Here is a 14,942-nt window from a genome sequence, read left to right on the forward strand (position 1 = left end):
GGACTACAAATTGTGAAAGGTGCAGATATTTGTTAAACTATATCCCATTTATCTGTTAGTATTGTTGAGATAAGATTAAAAATTTGTATGTGGAAATCTGTTGAAAAAGTAAAAAAAATGTCGCTTTTTATATGATTGTACTTTCTTCTCTCTTCCTGCTAATGTAATTTCTCAGCTCCTTCAGACTCATGCTGTGTCCACCTTAACTGCTCTTCCCATGTCATCCTGTTGCAGCTGAGTTTGAAGAAGCCAGGAACGCCAATTCTTACACCTATTTTGGAGAAATTCAGTTTTGAAATTGCTATGATTTAATAGATATACTAAAGATTATACTAAATAGAGGTACTTATCTGCTAAGCCTGATGAATAATTTCTGTTTGTTTTAGCTTTCAGTGTCTTCTTATTCCAGCAAACACTTCTCTAGGCTTTGCAGCAAGAATATTATAGGGAAGAAGAGATGGTTAGTTTTCTAAATAGTGAGTTTTTATTGTATTTATATCCTGTCTTTCTTCTGGGAACTAAAGCATATGTATGCTTTCCCTCATTCTTGCCCCAAAGTAACAGTTTCATTAGGTGAGAGTGAGTTGCTGGCCAAAAGGTATTTGGGGTTTCATTGGTCAAAGGAGAATAAATGGAGAGTCTTAATTGTGGATTAAAAACTTGTTAATTTTAGGAGTTAATGGTTAGTTCTTTAATGGACAAAAAGGGAATCCCTAGGGATATCTATTGGAACTGGCATTTTTAAACTTTTATTTTCTATGAACTGGAGTTAATGATGTAACTGGGTTCGCAGATACTACTAATTTATTTCTAGTGGTTAAAAACACAATTGATTTCTCTTTTAAGATAAATAGCAAATGATATTGAATGTGACACATTTTGAAAAAAATTGTAATTGTAAAGCCCAGAGAAATTTTTGACCGAGAAAGCCCCATCACTCTTTTTTTAAAAACTGTAACCCCTGCCATGTGGCTTATGAATCCTTGGGCATCCAGCCCCACATGGTGAATTTTAGGCCCAATTGTGAAATGAGATTCGCTCATCATGCAAAACCAAAGATGAAGACAGACTCCCAGGGAGGCATGAAAAATCTAGTTTTTTAAAAAACTAAAAACCTTTTAAAAGTTTAGTTTGTTACAGTAAATCCAGCTTTCCCAAAGTTTTATTTTATTGTTTTCATTGTTCATTTGTGTTTATTTTGTTGATTACACTTTTAGGGGAGGTGTGTATATTAAGATTATATTAAACAGAGGTGTGATGGCAAAAAGTTTAGGAATCCCTGCACTAAGTCATAAATCTTAACTAGCCAACTACAGTGATTGAATTTCCAAACCATGCTAAACCAAAATAAAAGCCAATGTTTTGGGTATGAGGAGGGAGCCCTGTTTTAACAAAAAGAAGCAAACTCTTTTTAAAATCCCAGGTATTTCTGACCAAATGATTGATAGAAGGTCCTGCTGTGAGCATCCAAATGGAAGCTACTTCATTCTAAAATTGAATTTCACTTTCTGTTTTCCATAATTTTCCTTTGTTTGTATTATTAATTTCCCAGCTATAAATTTTTTAGAATAAGATTGAAGCATGGATAGGTTTAATTCTGAATATATTTGGAGAAGAGCCTCCTAATACAGAATTTACTAAACTATAAATTGTTCTGGACCTGGGGTGAAATGCTCCCGGTTTGGACCAGATCGCCTGATCCGGTAGCGATAGAGGTGGGTGGTTTGGAAAACTGGTAGCAAAAATCCCTGCCAACCCCCCCCCCCCCCCCCCATGCCCAGCTGAGCCGCACAATCATCAGAGGCTTTTTTTTTACTTTTAAAAGCATTTTTCACAATCTCTTCACTGAAGAGGTTGTAGAAAAAATGGTTTTAAAAGTAAAAAAAAAAAAAACTGACCACACCCACCCAGTCACATTATCCCCACCAAGCCACGCCCACAGAACCGGTAGTAACAAATTTTAGATTTCACCACTATTCTGGACCCTTATATATCAAGATCCTTAGTGTTTCTAACTTACATTATAGTTTTGCTCCATAATTGATCAGCAAAACTTTTTCAACTTGGGAATAGCTTATCTTCAAATAAAAAAGTCCCTGCGGGTTTTATTCTGCTAGTCATAGCTGATTATAGGGAGCAGTGCTCATCTCCATTTCAAGGCCATTGATTCAGCGCTGTCCAAAGACATTTCCGCAGTCATGAGGCCAGCATGATATCCACAGAGCACTGTTACCTTCCCACCAAGTGATACCTATTTATCTACTTGCATTTGCCTACTTTTGAACTGCTAGGTTGGCAGGAGTTGGGGTAAGGACGGGAGCTCACCCTGTTGTGTGGCATTCGGGTCTTGAACCTGGGCTGCCAACTTTCCAGCCGACAAGCCCAGTAACTTAACTGCTGAGCCACCATGCTGCCCTCTATACAGCAGGACCTTATATACTTACTTCCTGTGTGTTTAATAATCTTCCTTATCAGTCATATTTCAATTTCAATTTGATACCTATCTTTAATGAGACCCTGAGGCTCCATTTAAGAATAGAGGGGCTTGTTATGTATTAAATATTTTATTGGGCAGTATTATAAACTTCAGGGTTTATAATAATTGTAGTATTGACAGCAGATTTCCTGGTGTTGACCTGTTTAGACCAGTCATTGAAACTCTGAAGTCCAACACTGCCTAACAGACATGGACTGTGAAAGACTAAACCAGGATATTTAATATCTTTATCCATTTGTAACTACTGTTTTTGTAAATGGATGCTTTTCTTGACATGTATACTTTATACATTTCCGACGTAGGTCTGTATTTCATAGTTTTCAGCCCCCTAATACTGTTTCTCTATGCACCTATGTTTGGGTGCCTATGCATGTAATATTTGAAGTGTAACCTAAACTTTGGCAATAGATTAATGAGTTTTAGTTCAGTGAAGATAATCATAATTGAATCTATGAGTTTTAAAGATGTGATAGGATTGTTTTTCTAAAACTTAAGCAGTTTAACTGCTGGATTGCCTGCTTTTTGTTTTTCTTTTTTCTCTCCCCACCTCAAATATTGTGCTATCTCTTTTGAATTTGAACAGCAGGTATCTGTCCCCAGTGGATATTCTGTACTTAAACAGATATTGAGGCTTTATTCTTGCCCCATGGAAATAAGCTTGGCTTTGCCATAAAACCTCCAAGGCAGTATATATATTTTATTATAATACCTATATTATAGGTATTATCTGTGACATGTTGGGTCATCCTTTGAGAGAAAGGTAGTGTAGTCTGGTGTGATTAGAACGAAATTTTAAGTTGACCATATTTTTTTTACCCCAATGCTGGACAGCCTCCATAGATCATCTATGAAAAATATATGTCATTAATAGAAAAACAAATGCGGTGGCAAACAAACTTCAATAATTAGTCAAAATTTCCTAACTTAAACAGAGAAAGAGAATGACCATGTGCAGCCAAAAAGGCCCTGGGAGTTGGAGTGACTTCTGACTTCCTGCCTGCTTTCCTGTTGACTACTTGTGGGAAGCTGGCAGGGAGTTTTAGAATGGGCCAAAATCAAGCTGGATAGCTAATCATTGGGAAAAAATGATAAGATAAAGAACTGTTAAAATAATGGAATCAAATTTAATAGAAACAAATTAAAATTATTCAGTTAAAAAATTAAAAGCAAAGGTGGACAATTGTGACTTAAAAGTAGAGGTGGACAGTTGTTTACCTTTTTAAAAAAGTTTCTAAACTCTTTAGAACTATCCAAAGTTCTGCAGTGCTTTAACCATTGTGATGGGAACTTCCTCTAAGAGATTCTGATTAAATAAGAAATACTCAAAATAGTATTCCCAGTCAGTCTTCATTGAACATATTTGTTGTACTAGAAAAAATGTGAAGCCCTAAAATAATTTATTATTATTAAATAAGGGATATTTTAGGGATCAATAGGAATCAATAGCCGCTCCTGCCCCCTAGGGAGAAACCGTGGCACCTGCCTGGAGCCTGCTTCCGATGTGGAAAAGAGGGCCAATGAGCAGCCAACTGCCTGACCCTGCAACCCATGTCGGTAGCAAGAGGCCCAGGCCAACTGAAGGCCAAAAAGATGCTGAGGAAGGGAAAAGAGAAGACACGGGTGGTGCAGCAGGTCCTGGAGGTCTCTTCCCCCTCTAGTGGGGGGGGGGAAAGACTCTGACCGCCAGCAACACCAACCTGGTCTTCTACAAAAGTGACAGCAAAGGGGAGGATGATCCGATGGTAAGTGGAACCATCGCCCCTTTGACTGCTTAGGTGGAGATGCTAGTGGCCCACTCACGCAAAAAGGGGTCTTCACAGTCCTGGTAGACTCAGGGCTGTTGCTTGGTTAGCCTGCGAACTGCGGAAAAAATGGGACTGAAACTTAAAAAATTGAGGCAACCTATGAAGTTTGAAAAAGAAGATGGCTCCCTTACTGGGGGGGGGGGGGTTGCCAGCAACATATCTAACTGAGCCAGTAAACCTGAGATCAGGAAGCCACAAGGAAATTATGCAGTTCATAACTTCATAGTGGCCCTAAAAATGTCAAAGACTATGATATTGGGGTTGACATGGAAAGACAACAACTGGTGCTGGAGTAGTAGAGCAGGTGGACCGCAACCCATAAGAGTGAAGTGCAAAGGTAGCGAACCCCACTGGTGGGGAGGGGAAAGATAGAGCCCATCAATTAATTAACCGAGGGCAGCCAAGAGGGACCCATCCCAACTCATCCAAAAAGAATATCAGGACTTAGCAGAAGCATTCAACGAGCGAAAATCAGACGTACTCCCTCCCCATCGCCCCACTGACTGTGCCATTGAGATACTGCCAGGGGCGAAATGAATGGGCGAAATTATCCAAACCAAAGATGTACTCAATGACCCGAGACAAATGGAGGAGCTCAGGACTTTTGTGGATAAAAACCTAACTAGGGGCTTCATTCAACTGGCAGTCAGTGCTCTTCAAAGAGAAGAATAGTAATAGCACTTAGACTTAAGTGCTATTGCTTAGTGCTTAGACCCCGCTTCACAGGGCTTTAGGCCCTCTCTAAGCGGTTTACAGAGTCCACATATGGCCCCCAACAATTTGGGACCTCATTTTCAGCTCCAGGCTGACTCAGCCTTCCATCCTTCCAAGGTGGGTACCTTGGAAGGATGGTCGGCTGAGTCAGCCTGGAGCCTGGTGAGATTTGAACAGCCAAATTGCAGGCAGCCAGCAGTCAGCAGAAGTAGCCTGCAGTACTACACTGTAACTACTGCATCACCATGGCTCATAAAGATGGGCCTTTGAGATTATGTGTGGGTTTTCAAGGGATCAATAGTGTTTGTGTGGAAAACATGCATCCCTTCCCCCTTACGAAGGACATGCTGGAGTAAGAATAAAATAAGGCAATGGGTGGAAAACCACTTTCAATTGACCCTTAGGTGCTTCCAGTTCCGAGTGATGCCTTTTGGGTTGCAAGGAGCACCCGCAGTGTTCATGCAACTAATCAGTGAAGTGCTGCATGAGCACCTGTATAAGGGGGTGCTGGTGTACCTGGTCGATACCTTCATTTATTCTGAGACAATGGAAATCCACATGAAATTAGTGTGGGAGGTGCTAAGAAAACTATTAAAAGCTAAGTGGCAGGCCTGAAGCCTGAAGGCACAAAGGTAGAAAGAAAAAAAGGTTCCAGGAACCCTGACACTAAGCTCTATGCCAAATTGCGGCACCATTTCCTGCTGGCCATGCCAACCTGGGTCGAGGTTCAGCCAACTGGGCAAGGGATTCTTTGGCTCGCTGATTCCCAAAGGCATCCTTCAGTACCCTTCGGGTTTTCCTGCTTGTCCGATTCCCCCTGGAGCTCTTCCTCACCCCGGCCACCGTGTCGCTTCCATCTCCTGGCCCCCCCGGCTCCCCTGGGTGCAATGTGACGCAGTTTTACACCTGTGATCTACCCCAATCAGTCCCACCTATGTCGATCTTAACTGAACCATTTTGCTCAAGTACTGTGCTGTGTTAAATGTTGTTTTCAAATTCTGACTGCACATAAGGTAAGTTGTTTTGATACGGGGTTCCCAATGGATCATTTGTTTTAGTATATAGGCCGAGGTACCTGTCTGCCACCCTCTTATACAGGCAACAATCAAATAGGATGCGAGCCAGGTCTTCTGCTTCTGCCGCTCCACAAATGCAGAGATGTCTATTATAGGGTATAGAATGGAATCTCCCATCTCTGACCATTATGTCAAGCTGTTCGAATCTCATTCGCGTAAATATCTCCCTAAGATGTTTTGGCAGTTGTAACTTTAAATAGCTGTCTATTTGAAAAGTATGTTTGTATTTATTCAGCCATTTCAAGCTATCAACCTTACTAAGGAGAGCTGTATCATTTTGTGCTTCTATATCCTTGATTCTTTGGGCAGCTCTTTTTTTAGTTTGTTCCCCTGTTACACAAGAGACAGGAAGGCCACATCGATTTACAAAATTTATCAGTGTAGTGATCCAAGAGTTTTGTGATTGTGATTTTATCTGCTCTAGTAAGCATAATTTGGGGAGTCTGTCAGTCTCCATTTCATTGATTTTGTGCCAGTAGTTAATGCTCTGATTTTGGATAGTGCTTGAATTGTATAAATTCCCAATTCAGCTTTAACTGCTGCAGCAGATGTCCTTAGATCTACCTGGTTGACTGTTACAGCAGAGCTTGCTTGCTATCAGAGTGGCCCCAGCTGGTTCCCTAGGAAAGAACAACCCTTGACTCCATTGATATTAGAGAAAAGGTACTTTTACTAGTGATGCTGAGTGTAGCGTGAGCAAGGGAAGCTCTGAAGAAAAACCGTGTGAAAATCATATATTGAAAGCAATCCCTCAATGTCCAAACCCCTCCCCTCTGGGAGAATAGTCCAATCAGGTCCTGTTCCAATGTTTTGGGAACCTGGTACTGTAGGTGCTGCAGTAAACTCCTTTCCCAGGGCTAGTGTCCTTGAAGGCAGGAACATAGCTTGGTTTGGCACCTCTGTTTGCTGTCAGTGTCCACACTCTCCAATTTCCCATAGCATACTTTAACGCCTCCAGTACTCTTCCCCTCCCAAATGCCCCCTCCCCCCTGGTTATAGCAGTTGCTAGTGAGCTTCAAAGAAAGTAAAGATGGCAGCTGACAGGTAAAGTTTTTTAACCTTTCATCCTCATAGCTTCCCATCAGTGGAAGCATCTTTTCTTGATTTTTGTTGTTTTTCCAGATAATAAGCTGAGAACTTGAACAGTTTGATTGGTTTCTGTCTTTGTAGGCAGTATGTAGAAGATCTGGTAATAGATGTTAATTATTTAAGAGCCTCAGACTGAATTGCCCTCAGAAAAAGAAATGTCATTGAATGAGGGAATGGAGAACTTCTGTAATAAAACACTGACTTAAAGGATGGTGCCATCAAGAGAACTTTGGAATCCAAAACCATGGTCTACAATGGGTGTCAAACTGGATTTCTTCGAGGGCTGGATCAGCATTGTTCTCCGCAGGCCGGCTGGGGGAAGGGGAGGAGACCTAATGTACACCTCCTGCAGCATTTTGCCGGCCAAAATGGGGATAGCAGGAAGGTAATGGGCAGTCGGGAGAAAGAGGAATTGCTTAATTCATTCTTTGTATCTGTCTTTGCATAAAAAGAAAAAATAGTCCAACCTAACAAAAAGCAGTACTGTAAAACCTAATCTGTTGATTAAGAATACAAGTAAAAACAGGCAAGAAAATGGTAAAACAACTACTATCCACTCTAGACAAGTTCAGATTACCAAGACTAGATAGATTACATCTCGGAGTTCTGAAGAAGCTGGTAGACCTGATCTTGGAAAATTCAGCCATATCTTTCTCTAAAATCCTGGAGCACTAGGGAAATATCAGAAGACTGGAAAAGAGCCGATGTGGTTCCCATCTTTAAAAAAAAGAAAAATGGATCGAGGAAACGAGACCAATCAGCCTGATATCAATATCTGGGAAGGGTCCTGGAAAAAGATAAGCAATGGATCTGTAAACACCTAGAAACAGGCAGAACTTACTAGAAGCCAGCATGGGTTTGTCAAAGACAGATTATTGCATTCTTTGAGAAAGTGATTAAATTAGTAGACCAATGAAATACTATGGACATAATATACTTGGATTTCAGTAAGGCATTTGACAAAGTAGACCATCACCTACTTTTTGGTAAGATAGAAAAATATGGGATAGACAGTATCACCATCAGATTGTTTTGTAACTGGCTGATCCACAGCACTCAACATATAGTCCTCAATGGAACTACATCTACATGGAGGGAAGCATGCAGTGGAGTACCCCAAGGTTCTGTCATAGGCCCAGTACTCTTCAACATCTTCATTCGTGATTTAGATAAAGAGATAGAAGGGGAACTCATCAAATTTGCAGACAACACCGAGCTGGGTAGAATAGCCAATGCTTAGAAGATCCAGAACAGTTTTGATGGATTAGAACACTGGATCCTATCCAACAAAATGCAGTTCAGTAGTAAGAAAAGTAAGATCTTACACTTAGGCAAGAAAACCCTAATCCACAGGTATAGAATAGGCAGTACTGGCTCAACAGCAGTAACTATGAGCGACGTCTAGTAGCCCTAGTGGACAATCACTAGGCCACTGCTATCCTAGGTACATCAACAGAAGGCTAGTAATAAGATCACATGAAGCGTTAGTACCACTTTATACTGCACTGGTAAGGCCACACTTGGAATACTGTGTCCAGTTCTGGCCATTACAGTACAAAAAAGATGTTGATACGCTACAGTGCAGAGGAGATCATCAACGATGATTAGTGGATTGGTAGCTAAAGCATACGATGAACAGTTGTGGAAACTAGCTACCATATTTTCCAGCGTATAAGACGACTGGGCGTATAAGACGACCCCCAAATTTTCCTGTTAAAATATAGGGTTTGGACTAAACTCGCTGTATAAGACTACCCCTCTTCCAACGCACACCAAATAAAAATTAAAAAACATCAACTGGCTCACCCATAATGTAAAAGCAGCTGTGCTAGATCCAAAATGGCCCCTGAAACAAGCAGGAACCTCACACAGCCACAAAAAGCCCAAAAAAACAACTTTCACACTTTACACACACACAACACAACACAACTGGCTCATTCACAATGTAAAAGCAGCTGTGCTAGACCCAAAATGGCCCCTGCAACAAGCAGGAACCTCACATAGCCACAAAAAGCCCAAAAAAACAACTTTCACACTTTACACACACACAACACAACACAACTGGCTCACCCACAATGTAAAAGCAGCTGTGCTAGACCCAAAATGGCCCCTGCAACAAGCAGGAACCTCACACAGCCACAAAAAGCTCAAAAAAACAACTTTCACACTTTACACACACACAACACAACACAACACAACACAACTGGCTCACCCACAATGTAAAAGCAGCTGTGCTTGACCCAAAATGGCCCCTGAAACAAGCAGGAACCTCACACAACCACAAAAAGCCAAAAAAAAAAACCAACAACTTTCACACTTCACACACACAAAATTCCACATACAGCTTTGTGAGATTTTGTGTGTTTGTGTAGTTAGAGTGAAACAGTACAAAAACACATTAAATCTCAGAAAGCTGCACAAATATTATTTTATTTTATTTTTATTTTTATATGAAAGCTAAATTTAAAACTTCCTAAACTTTAAATGGCTAGGTCTAAAAAAGAACAACTAAAAAACCCCCCAATTAACTATTTTTTTTAAAGTTCCAAAAGGGGAAAAAAAACTTATCCAATAGAACAGGGATCTCCAACCATGGCAACTTTAAGACTTGTAGACTTCAACTCCCAGAATTCCTCAGCCAGCTTTGTTTTGCTGGCTGAGGAATTCTGGGAGTTGAAGTCCACAACAACTCCCTGCCTGCTTGATTGCAGGCAGGGAGTGGCTTGCTGATGGAATGGATTCAGGCAAGCGAAGCAAGGCAAGTGTTGCGACTAGCAGCTAAGGGAAGCAAGCTGGAGGGGGAAAACTTTTTTCCTTCTCCATGGCTCTGGCGATCCCAGCTGCGTTGCCTGATTAGCAGATCGTCAGAGCTTGGATCGCCAGAGCCATTTAAGGCTCGTAAGAGCCTTTCGGGCTGGTCTGCCTGGTTACAGGAGAACGACACCCGGTGTATAAGACGACCCCCGACTTTTGAGAAGATTTTCATGTGTTAAAAAGTCGTCTTATACACCGGAAAATACAGTATGTCTAATCTAATGAAGAAAAGGACTAAGGAGTGACATGATAACAGTGATCCAATGTTTGAGCGGTTGTCACAGAGAGGAGTGGGTCAGCCTATTCTCCAGAACACTTATGGGCACGACAAGAAGTAATGGATGGAAGCTTATCAAAAGAGAGCCAATGCAGAACTAAGGGGAAGTTTCCTGACAGAATAATTAACCAGTAGAACAACTTGCCTTCAGAATTTGAGGGTACTCCATCACTGCAGGTTTTAAAGAAGAGACTGGATAGTCATTCGTTCAAAATGGTATATGGTCTCCTGCTTCGCCAGGGGGTTGGACTGTTATTCTGTAATTGTAACTCTTGAGTAATTCCTTCTTGAAATCCTGGGAGCTTTTGCCAATCAGTGACACAAGGCAGCTTCCTACAGGCTTACCGTACCTGTCAGAAATAGGTGGGATAAATTTGCTTCCACTACAGCTGTGTCAAAAGTTAGACACTTTTCCTTTAGCACCTGCTTATCCTAGAAAGCTTTTTATTCAGAAAAGCATGTATGAATGGAATGCAGAAAGACAGGTTTGGGAGAAAAGATTCCATGTGTTGCTGTTTGCTTTGTATGCATGACTTACCTGAATTATGAACCGTCTGGCTGATTCATTGAGTTCTCCAATTTTCTTAGGGCTGATTGTGTAAGAATGTAAAAAGAAAACAATGTAAACAATGCCTTCCTTTCTCAAATTCCTAGATACCAGGCTAATTTTTTTGAGTACCTAGAATCCACTTATAAACGTGATAATTGTTTATATTGATTACAGAATAAACTTAATTCTACTTTTAATTAAGTACTGTTGTTATTTTAGAAGATTAAAGAAGATTTTTAAAGTTTTAAAACAATGTATTTTCTGTTCTTGTCTTACATAGCTTTACATGTGATACCATCAAAAATGAGGCTGAGAACACGGAAAGCTTCTCAGCAGTCAAATCAAAATCATACACAGCGTGCATTGAGAGTAAAGAGGAAATACTCAGACGTGGAGGAGAACATAACCGTTGGTGGAGGAAAACTTCAGAAAAATGAAACCGGTTTACTATCTTCAATTAAGAAGTTCATTAAAGGAAGTACCCCAAAGGTAAATATTCAGGAACCACTGTTACATTTTGACATGCATAATATATCTTCCAAGATAGCTTACAAAAGCAAACATTTAAATAGCAATCATTAAAACATTTGGAATAAAATCAGTTGTAAATCTATTCGGGGAAACATGTGAAAAAGCTATCTGAAGACAGCAAGCATTTTCCAAAGTATTTCAAGTATGACTCAAGAAGTTTGAACACTAGTTAATGCCAGGCCGATGCCTTCTAGTAAAAGGTCAGCTTTGAAGAGATGCTGGTTTCTTAAGTTCCTCTGCCGCATCTGCTAGCTGATGGTTTGGTTTGTTGGCTGTCACGTCAGCATCATCATTTTGTCCAGAAACAGGTTGGTAGCCCTTGTGGGATCAATATAATGCCACCTGGTTATCTGGCCCCTACAGGATGCTCTTGTTTTCTGAGCTCAGCCAGTTCAGTTGATTTGAATTGTATAAATTCCAGTTTTTCCCTTTTAAGAGAGCAGTAAGTACTTGGCTAATCTAAAAACCAGTTGAGGGAACAAAAAGAAATCAAAGAAACCCACTGGTGAAACTAAAGTCAAATGTGGGGGACTCCCAGTCATGCTTTATAGTGCATAAGCATTGCAGTTCTATCGGAAGCAGGTGCATTGCCCTGATTTTTGAAGGAAAGGTCATTATTGCAGCAGTGTGTGTGTGTGTGGGGGGGTGTTTATTTCAATTGAGAGGAAATAGATTTATAAAATCAAAAAAGGGGATTCTATAAGGAAAACAGACTAAAGAGCAAGTTCACTGGATGAGAGGCAACAAGAAGCAAAGATGTAGAACAATGTTTCTGAACCTTGGCAACTTGAAGATGTATGGACTTCAACTCCCAGAATTCCCCAGCCAGCTTTGCTTTGCTGACTGCAGAATTCTGGGAGTCAGAGTCCACACATCTTCAAGCTGCCAAGGTTCAGAAACACTGATGTAGAAGATATTCTGCATCACTTGGAGATAGTTTTGAGGACCCTTTAGGAAAAACAGCCTTTAAGGGAGAAAGCAGAAAAATGCCACAAAAGAGAGAAATAGGACAGTGAATTTCTGAAGTGAAGCGGGAAGACAGTGAGCGTCTCATTAACACAAGGTAGTCCTCGATTTGCAGTAGTTCATTTAGTGACTGTTCAAAGTTAAAACAGCACTGAAAAAAGTGACTTATGACTGTTTTTCACATGACCATTGACAGCATCTCCATGATCACTTGATCAAAATTCAGATGGCAACTGACTCATATTTATGACGGTCAAGTATCCTGGGGGTCACATGATCCCCTTTTGCAACCTTCTGAGAAGCAAAGTCAATGGGGAAGCCAGATTCACTTCATAACCGTCTTACTAAGTTGACAACTGCAGTGATTCACTTAACAACTGGCAAGAAAGGTTGCAAAATAGGGCAAAACTCACTGAACAAATACCTTGCTTAGCAATAGAAATTTGGGGCAAAGCATAGCAGTATAATGAATTTTGAAGATCTTAAAGGAAGCTTAGGACTCTGTTTCTTAGGTGGTCTTCCTATCCATTGTCCTGCCCATAGAAAAGTCTCAGATACCGTATTTTTCGGAGTATAAGACGCACCTACCTTTTTGGGTTTTTTTTAAAAAGTTTTTTTTTTATTATTTTTTAGACAAACACACATACAAACATACAATGTATTTTCTTTGAACAGAGTATTTGGCTGGTTCAGAAATTTAAACTGTTTAGTTATTTCAATTAAATTTACAATTTCTATATTTCCTTTTTGCCATATTTATTCATCTATTTTTTTTAAAAAAAACCAACATTAACCTTCATTCTCATCTCTAATCTTAATCAAATTCAATTTTTTCCCTTCTATTCTATATTATACCCCTTCCTATTATCTATTTTTACATCCATCCTCACATTGATTATCTAATTATCATCAATGTGGGTTAATTATGTAATATTACAATTGTTTAATACAAATTCAACATTTTAATATAAATCAATTAGTTATATAACTACCTTTGTATATTAATCAATATGAACATGAATATTGCAATTATTTCAGTGCAATCCAATTTCTTACAAATCAATTAATTATATTTAACAATAATAATAAACCAAATAATTTCCCCCTCTTATGTTACTCATTTTCACATCTTAAACTCTCCCAATAGCCCACATAGTTTTGCCCATATAATCCTCCAAATCACAACTTAATCATTTCTACTTTCATCACAATATATAATTAAAAATATTTCAATCATTACAATTTCCCTAATTAAATTTAAAAATGTTCTAGCTGTTATCCAAGCTATAATTTAATCCTTTTTACTTTCACCACCATTTACCATTAAAGGTATTTCAATTGTTACAGTTTATATTTATTCATATTTCTAAAAAAAAGAAAAACTTATCATTGTCTAGATTTCAAAAATACAAAGACAAATATTCCAATTATTATTCATTTCATTTTTACAATCATGATTTCCCATTTATTTCTTATTACTATTCATATTTCAATTCTAAATATGTATAACATTTTTCTCTCTCAATTTTCTTTTCATTTTTCTTTTTGCCTTTTTCTTTCTCCTTTTTTTCTTTTGTGTTTTAAAATCTTGAACTCTCCTCTTTTGCCCTAAATTTCCCATTGTTTGCACCTATCTTTTTTGGTGAGGAAAAAGAAGAAAAAGAAATCTCCCTCTGCCTAATTTTGCCTCATTGCAGCAAACAGCCTGCTTTACTTTCAGTTTCGCTTTCAGCATAGCTTGATTAGCATAAGGGGAAAAAAAATCTGCTCCAGCAATATATCTCCTTGCAGTAAGCAGCAGAGCTGTGTGCAAAACAGCTGAGAGCAAATCAGCTGAGAGTCGGGAGGCCGATCCAATCAACTTGTGCTAATTAGTCTATGCTGAAGCTGAAAGGAGCTGTTTTTTCTTGCCGTTTGCTTGCAAGGAGGTAACTGCTGCGAGGCACAGGCCAAAGGATGGGGGCCGGTGGGTGAGTGGGGCTACATTCGGTGTATAAGACGCACCTAGATTTTCACCCCCTTTTTGGAGGTAAAAAGGTGTGTCTTATACTCCGAAAAATACAGTATCTTCTAGATGACTTGCAGGAAATGTTGGAGTTTCCAAAGTACAGTAATAGGAATGTTGGAGGAAAGTGACTATGTAAAGTTGCAACTTCTTTATTTAAGGGAGCCCAAAGCTGAATATAATTGAATGCATATCCTAATTAAAAAATCCTTTTAATAAACTTAAAATGATTATAAATAGGAATTCCTTTCCAAAGCAGCTATGGATAAAGGAACCCAAGATAGGTGAAATTTCCTGTGTAAAGAGAAATTAAAATCATAACTGCAAATTACATAAATTATTAAGGAACAGATCACTAAGGAAAAATACATTATTAAACTGGGATTGAAGTAATGACTAAGGTTCAATCTTTTTTCTTGGACAAGACAACCACCTGGCTGGAGGGGACAGCCTTCTTTTCAAAAAGTAGAAAAAGAAAGATAAAGATCATTCAATCTGATACCAATAGCAATAGCACTTAGACTTCTGTACTGCTTCACTGTGTTTTACAGACTTCTTGTTGTGGCCCCGCCCTCTGAGCCTATCCCATCGGAGGAAGAAAGCTCCGAGCATGAGGAA

The 14,942-nt window shown here is 39.4% G+C and overlaps 1 protein-coding gene across 1 annotated transcript in view; it reads left to right on the top strand.

Moving 5' to 3' along the window:
* CTDSPL2 (CTD small phosphatase like 2) overlaps positions 1-14,942 on the top strand; it is a 41,799-nt gene that overhangs the window by 8,718 nt on the left and 18,139 nt on the right. The window contains exon 3 of the mRNA XM_070953384.1: positions 11,103-11,311. Within this exon, the coding sequence (XP_070809485.1) occupies positions 11,126-11,311 (186 nt within the window). The 5' untranslated portion in view covers positions 11,103-11,125. The remainder of the gene's footprint in view (positions 1-11,102; positions 11,312-14,942) is intronic.

This window comes from Pituophis catenifer, unplaced genomic scaffold (assembly GCF_029215685.1).
Source record: "Pituophis catenifer annectens isolate HBS135680 unplaced genomic scaffold, rPitCat1.0.hap2 SCAF_14, whole genome shotgun sequence".
Classification (NCBI taxonomy): Eukaryota; Metazoa; Chordata; class Lepidosauria; order Squamata; family Colubridae; genus Pituophis; species Pituophis catenifer.